Below are 8,125 nucleotides of genomic sequence, written 5' to 3'. Positions count from 1 at the left end.
ACACATACACACAACCTCTCTCTGTCTGTAATACACACACTCTCTCTCTCTCTCTCTCTCTCTCTCTCTCTCTCTCTTACACACTTAGTCGTAGTTTATGTTGCAGCAACTGCATGGGAAACCTGCTTGCCATGGAGTCTCCAGTCTAAATGGCCACAGTGGGACCCATGCTAACAGATGGAACTTAGGTTGTCCCCGCCTGCCTCCTGCCTCCTGATCATCACATTATAATTTTAAATGGTTGTAATGAAAGAACCATAGGGGGTTCTTTAAATGGTTCTAATTTATAATATAAGTAACCTTTTTTTATTTTTAACTAGTTGGAGTAGCTTAGCTTGAGGAGCAGTGCAGGCAATTTCACATTAGCAGATCACATTAACATATCTCAAAGTTAAAAATTACAAGATACCTCAAAGGTGAATGAGCTTGCGCAAGAATTTTAATGATAAAATAGACTTGCACACAAGTGTAGCAAGTGTGCTAGGGGATTATGGGTAATTGCTCATGTAACATCCCAATTTCAGGTGCCTTGTGTGGAATGATGGGTTCCAAATAGCACCTCTTTCATGAAAAGGTTCCATAAATGACTGTGTTGAACCTCAAAGGTGGCATAAAGAACCATTAAAAAACTGTTTTTCTAAGAGTGAGCCAATGCCTGTTCAACAGAAGGACCATCTCCCAGCAAGGATCGTTCTTCAGAACCTTCACAGTAGTAAAGAACCCTTTCTAATATACCAAGAACCAGAAATAGTTATTTGTGTGGAAATGGTTTGACATAGAACGGTCAACCATGACAAAGAACCCTAAAAGAATCCTTTTTTCTAACTACTTAGAAGAGAATGGTATTGCAAAGCATAATCAAATTTGAAATGTGACTACTGTCTGGTGTCCAGTAAGATTATTCTACAGTATTTGTAATATTAAAGACAAGTCTGCAAGGTGATGTCACTTACTGACCCACTAAATGAGCACCAAAACATGGAGGGTTAGGGTTACTCCTCTCAGCTCAGACTGAATAAGTCCCTGAAATATTACTCTGGCATTCCTGCTGCCCGTCTATAAATCAAGCTCTGACTTGTGCACGTCCCCTATAATACCTAGAGGGACTCAATTGTCACTTTAAGGCGAGGGACAACAGGACCGCCTATAGTGCCAAACAGATTATGGAGCCACATACACATTCAGAAAATCAAACGTGTAGTGGGGTACCAGTACTGTTACACAGCTATTGTACTACTAAAACTACTGTCATAACAACATACTGTACTGTACTGTTCGTGAACTGTTCTTTCCTGGTTAATTGAACAATGGTATCAATGTTCCCTACACCCCTCACCAGTTCCCCACTCACACTTCAGCTACTGATAGATATGTAAAGCAAGAGGGGAAGATAGAAGATACACTGTGAACGAGAGCAGGCAGAAGAGATGATGAATGGCTGATGGTCTCAATTTCTCAAAGCAAACAAACAAGCAGTATTTGAGTTATGACACAATGGAGAAATTAATTAGTGTGCTTGCGAAGCAACACACTACTGTTCTTTGTTTTACTTTACTTAATGTTATTAGTGTACTTGCGAACTGTTGAATTGTTATTCGTCATACTTAATTTTATTATTATTATTTGTGGGCTTGCTTCAGCAAGTCCAACTATTGTTCTTCGACATACTTATTAGTGGGTTTGCTTCAACAAGTCCAACTATTGTTCTTTGACATACAGTACTTATTGATAATTCTTGTTGCTTATGCTAATATTTGTTAATGCCTTCCCTGACAACTTACCCTAACCTTAACCACTCAAAGTTAATGCCTAATACTGCCTAACCGCCACGCAATTCATAATTCACATGGTCAAGCATACGTAAACATTGGTCATATTGTGAGGCATGAACAATCGGAAAAATACGTCCGTATCAGCATGAGATCATGTTGGTAGAAAACTCCAAATGTTAAACCCTGTAAAACCCTGATACCTATTATACTTTTTAAACTATTCAACTTTTTGTAACTGCAAAAACTCCCATTGGTTTTACATGGAGTTAAAAATGTAACTTAACTGAGATTGGACTTTAGCAATTTACAGGGAGTTCATGGCGGCCATTAAATCACTTAGCAACCAGTTGTAGATGAACAATTTGTTTTATAAGATGAATGACGCAAATGTTGTCAACATAACACTTGTAAATTCAATAACTCATGTTGCCTATAGTCCCACAAATGCCTTTTGACTGTTATAAACAGCAATTTGGAACATAGCTAATACACTAGTTCTAGCTATCTTGCTGGCTAGCAATGTTCTTATGTCTCTTTTACAAATACACACTATATAGCATGCCGCCCATCAATCTAATCTAGAAGTTTAGCCAGCTAAGTCACTACCAGGAATACAAGCTAGTTTTTATTGTAGGACAGTAAAAACACACAATTTCTCCCAGTAATAACTAAATCCACAATTTTCAGCAAACATTTAAGTCTCTATTGCTTAGTGGTAATGACAATGCCTTCCACTCCTACAGATCATGGCTCAAGTCCCACCTGTCCCACCCAAAATATTTGATCATACCTTGTTACTGTCTCTCTCACTTTCTCTTTCTTCAACAACTTAGGTATAGCAATTACAATACTGTTGACTTAGTTAGGTAACTTAAGGTTTCTTATAGTAGATAAGACTCTCCTCTCTCTACCAACTCTACTGAATTACCCCCATGCTCTTTGGAATTATTAGAACCCCTCTGCTCTTATTACACTGTTGAAGCTAGGAACACCAACTTAATTTTCAGAAAACTTTCAATTAAGAACCCTGAAGAAATTGTTTTGATACTGTTCGTATTGTACAACTCAACATGGGTTTTAATGGTTTTAATAATCACCAAAGGCTTACTGATCTTACTTGAAGCTATCTCATAGAATTATCTCACTATATCCACTAGCATTATACTTTTACCCAGCTGAGCTAGTAGACAATGTTTCTTCTGTCTACAAATGACAGTACAGTTGTGGCTGCAAGACAAGTTGTACAGTAGTGTGTGCTTCATTATCTAAATGAGGATGGATCTCTGGACTTACCTGTAGGCCTCGCTGCTGGCTCTCTTGGTTCCTGCCTTTGGTCGGCTGGCTCTCAGTTCCCCAGTCATATTCATGTCTGGAATAGAACACAGTAAAAACAAGGTCACATGCATTTAGATAGAAGGTCAGTAATGCCAGGTGTCAGGTGTCTCCTCTTAAAACAACCCCTGGGGAAACAGGGATAGAGTTGGACAGGTGAACAGAGCAGGCTGCCAGACACACAGCCCGAACCCTTAGGACCAGATGTATATGCACATGCCCACACACACACACACACACACACACACACACACACACACACACACACACACACACACACACACACACACACACACACACACATACACACACAAACACACACACAGACACACACACACACACACACAAACATATACACACACATGCACAGCAGGACACATTAACGAGAGGTCTCTGAGCCTAATTGCCCTCCATCTGCCAGACTGAAATTAATTGCCTCTCACATTCATATGTTGCTTCCCTCTTTCCAACATGAACCTGTCTGTCATCGCAGAGTTCCCAGCTCCCAGACCAAACTCTCCCTCACTCTCTTTCTCGCTCTTCCTCACCATCTCTCTCTCTCTCTCTCTCTTCCTCCCTTTTCTCTTTCACTACCACTGGTTCCATATGAGAGCTGCTGACCCTCCTAACAGAGATCTGTTTATAGAATCTTAGAAGGTTAACTGTATTATGTCTAAATATGTCTTTGACAAAGCTAGCTCTACAATTCCTATCACTGCCTCCTCCACAAAACTCACTGACAGGCAGCACTCCCTCTATTGTATCTCCTCCTTACCCTTCCCTTCCCTTCCCATCCATCCATCCATCCATCCATCCATCCATCCACCCATTACTTTTTCCCGATACAGGGCTCAATTCAAACAAACCCACATTGCAGTATTTACAAAGTTAAATATAAACATGCATTTGTCCCATCTCAGAATAGATTTATGGTAATGTAAAAATGAAAGGCAAGTTCTTCTCAGGTTGATACACATGTTTGCACAGGAAGTAGTAGTGTAAACAAAGATACGCATAAGCATTGCTCTGGCAGGATTGATTTAACTCCAGTCACAGTGCTGCATCCCACTCCCCAGTCCTTGGTCAAAGTGGAGCCCATGGTAAGAGACTGCAGCCAAACTGTCCCACTCACTCACCCAAAAATACTGAAAAGAGAGAGTGGTATTGATTTTGGGTGAAAGTGGAAAATGAAAATGGAATGACTTCCCATGGCCAAAGCGTTGTTGTGATACTGTGAAGCACCCTCTTTTTTGACAATGGGACTAACACAGATAATTCTATCAGGGTTTGGGTGAACTTGGCTTCACCAACTATAGACACAAATATATATATAGACACAAATGCTCACCAAGAGCCAATTATTAATGGTATTGAGAATTGCAGCTACTCTCATGCTTCAGTAGCATAGTCATCCTGAAAATGACTTCTGGGAAGAAAAATGCTAAATTAGCTGTGATCATTGTGTAACCTCAGAAAGAGCAACTACAGAATTCAGCAATATTTCACATGTTGTGCTAAAAATCTCTGAAGGCAAATAAATGTGTATATAAAAAATATAAATAAATAAGTAGGCGAAGTACAAGCAAAACAAATAATGCTAACCGAATTGGGAATACCAATTGGGGTGTTTATTTGTTTTTATCACGGAACGCAACCCGCGTGTATTGAAGACAGACTATTATTGGAGACCGGCGGTTATTCTGTGGGTGGTTAGCAATTTGCATGGCCCAACCAGAAAACTGAAGGTTTTCTGCAAAGCCACATTTACAATCTGACCTCACAGCTGTGGCAGAGCATTACAACAATCTACCCCTCAATTTCCATTATTGCTTTAAAATTGAGTCCAATGCAATGTCTTTGGAGGCCAGTCAAGGTACTTCTCTCTTTGGTCCAGGAAGACTCCTATCTCCAGAGCAGTGATCGGGAGTTGAGACACTGCCCTTTAAAGGATGCTGTCATTTGGATGATATATTGAGGTCCTGTGCTCACAAAAGATCTCATAGTATCAATGGCGGCTTGTTGTTTTTCATGATTGGTGAAGCCCTTGGCAAGTTTTTTGGAATATGTTTCACAAGAATTGGGTTGTTAACCCCAGTGTCTTGGCCAAATTCCCAGCCTGGCTCTTCATACGATAATGACCTTCTAATCATCCTCAGTCTCAACTTGGCTCCACTCCTCACCTCTTCACTGTGATAGTCAATGTGTGGTGAGTATTACTGTGTATAATAGCTGCAGTGCATTATCCAGGTGGGTGCTACACAATGGAAGTGGATGGAGAATATTACACCCATGCAATATACAGTATATAGGCTACTGTAGCACTATAACGTAACTAGAGAAGATCCATTATCCTCATCAATAACACATTAATTCAATTTCTACTCTATACCATTGAACAAGCATGGTGGTTAGTAGCCTAGTGCAAGTGCAGTGGATATGTTTGGTAAAGCTACAACACAACAAAGGCCGTACATCACCTCCCATCTTCTGGCACCCACACAGCCCACCCATACAGAAGTGACACCTCGTGGCAGCATTGTTTATGGCACAGACGCGTGCTGCTGTTTGTAGGGCATTAGTCTTTTAGTGCAGGGTTTATGAGTGCCATCTGTTAGCTGTCCAGTGGCGCTTTTAATCGTTCCAGCCCCCGAAGATCGATACTGCTGTCAGGTCACAAGAACGCTCACAGCTTGCTTATGGGGTAATTGTGCATCATTGACTGAATGATTAGGGCTATTTGCCTCTTATTTTATTGGTCTTGGACAACACATAAAGCATAAAATGGGAGGGGTGGGGGAAGGGGGCAAAATAAGAGAACACACTCACACACACACAAACACATGCACACACACACCCACACACACACACACACTAATAAACTCTACTGTACACCATGTAGGCTAATCAAGAATAGAGTGATGTGGAGGACAACAACAGTCCCCTGTGCTTGGCTGTTCCATTTTTAGTCCTTCTATGGTTTGACTGACAGAGACTGTAGTAGCTCTAGCCCAGGGTCTCAGAGTCTGATCAATACCTTCCATTCCTGGCAAATACTACATAGCTTCCTCAATCACCTCTCCAACCTCCCACAAAGATCACCCAATCTCCTGAACATTCTCACATTCTTCAGATACTGTATGAGGTTCTCCTTAATATTTCTCCTACAAATATCTTCTTTCCTTGAATAGCACTGTAGGTGTCACATTTTTCATTTTACATACATCATGTCATAGTAGATGAATCATATCAAGATGAAACTTCTAAACTTTCAGGTAAACTTAGAGTTCAGGCTTTCTGAACCTCAATAGACAGTACAGTGTACAATCAAATATAACCCCCAAACATAACTACATTATCAATGTTCAGCTATGCTTTCTCATCGCACCACTAACATTGTTTCTCCTTACACTCTTTAGAGATACTGGTGACCATTGTAGGCAGTAGCTGAAGCTTTACTATTTAGAAAACAAACACACATTCAAGTACACACACACACACACACACACACACACACACAGAAAGAGAGAGAGTGTGTGTGTGTGTGTGTGTGTGTGTGTGTGTGTGTGTGTGTGTGTGTGTGTAAGAGAGAGACAGAGAGAGACAAATAGGCAGTGCTATACTCACGTCTCACGCTGTGATATTCACTCTTGAAAAGGGTCATGCCAGAGGGAGAGAAAGAGAGAGCAGAGAAACAGCAAGTAAAACAACGAGTAAAATCACCAGAGACTCTTTTGGCTGATCTCTAGTTGACACTGTCTCCCTACAATCCTGACAGTGAGATGACTGGTTCCTCTGGAATCAATGACTGTGCTCGAAGAACTGTACCAGCCGGCCGTACCATGTCACACTCAACAGCAGTGGGCTAGAGGAGGGGGCTGGGACATCTCACTCTGTAGCAGACATGGGGGTGCTGCTCAGCGGAAGTGGATGGTGGTACGGCTGTACAGATGCTGTGATGTCATTGTTAAACAGAGGTGCTGGAACTTTCGAAGCATACAGAGGAGGGCAAACAACTGGAGATAATACTATGGCAAGCTGAACTAAGAGGAGGAAGGGGAAAGAGCATGGATTCTCAAGCAGAGGTTTGTATCACAGGGAGAAAGCAGACAGCCCTAATGTTGTGGATCAGATACAGACGGAACAGTACCCTGGGTGCCATTATGTCTCTGCTTCAGCCAACTTGTCGTTATCTTGGCAGAGAAACAAAACAGCGTTGTAGAATGCAGAAATGTCCCGGCACCCCAGCCAGAGGAATAACACAGAAGTAGCACCCCCTCCCACATAGTCTAGTCTATAAAAAAAAAAGCCAAGAGGAGGAATTAACTGATATTGATTAACAAATGATTAACAAATTAGGCAGAATTTATAAAAGGTTAACACTTGATGAATCCATGAATGTGATATAGTCTATGGAAAGTTATTAAAATGTTTATAGATGCCCCCTTGTTGTAATGCAGTGATAGTCTGTTAATAGTTTGTAGAGCATCTATATATGGACTATCCAAATAAAGTGTCACCGAAGTGTAATCGCTTCATAATTATAATCTTCCCCTACATTTCCTGATAGATCAAACTGAGGGCTCCACAGAGCATTCCCCAAGTTTTTCTATGACATTCATCTAGTGAGACTGCAGAGTGGATAGAGCAGCTGAAGATCAAAAACTGCCTCATCATCAACGCAGTGAAATTACACCTCTTAACTCCAACACCTAGTGAGCGTTGTCCCAGGGTGTTTCTCTCTTGGGTGTCTCTTGAGTGAGTCTCTCTCTCTCTCTCTCTCTCTCTCTCTCTCTCTCTCTCTCTCTCTCTCTCAATCGATCTCTCTCTTAATCTCCATCTCTTTCAGTAGCATTGTCAGCAATACTCACTGGCTCCAAAAACACTCTGCCGTCGTTTCATCTTTGTTTAATCTTTCACACAACGGGGGGACAGAGGGAGTCACACATGAGGGACAGCATGGCTCACGCCAGTACCCCATTGGCATTTTTTAAAAGCTGATGTTGCATTCATATTCCATTGTG

At 41.3% G+C, this 8,125-nt stretch overlaps 1 protein-coding gene across 1 annotated transcript in view; it reads right to left on the bottom strand.

The window, feature by feature from the left end:
* The window catches only part of LOC310801982 (RNA-binding Raly-like protein), a gene marked incomplete at both ends in the record, with an annotated part of 33,941 nt that extends 27,176 nt beyond the window's left edge, over nt 1-6,765 (bottom strand). The window contains 2 exons of the mRNA XM_083666208.1: nt 3,066-3,141; nt 6,729-6,765. Of these exons, the coding sequence (XP_083522334.1) occupies nt 3,066-3,141; nt 6,729-6,765 (113 nt within the window). The remainder of the gene's footprint in view (nt 1-3,065; nt 3,142-6,728) is intronic.
* Nucleotides 6,766-8,125: the final 1,360 nt, after the last annotated feature.

The sequence above is a fragment of the Argentina silus genome (assembly GCF_951799395.1).
Source record: "Argentina silus genome assembly, chromosome: 3".
Taxonomy (NCBI): Eukaryota; Metazoa; Chordata; class Actinopteri; order Argentiniformes; family Argentinidae; genus Argentina; species Argentina silus.
This window is presented reverse-complemented; position numbering and strand designations above follow the sequence as displayed.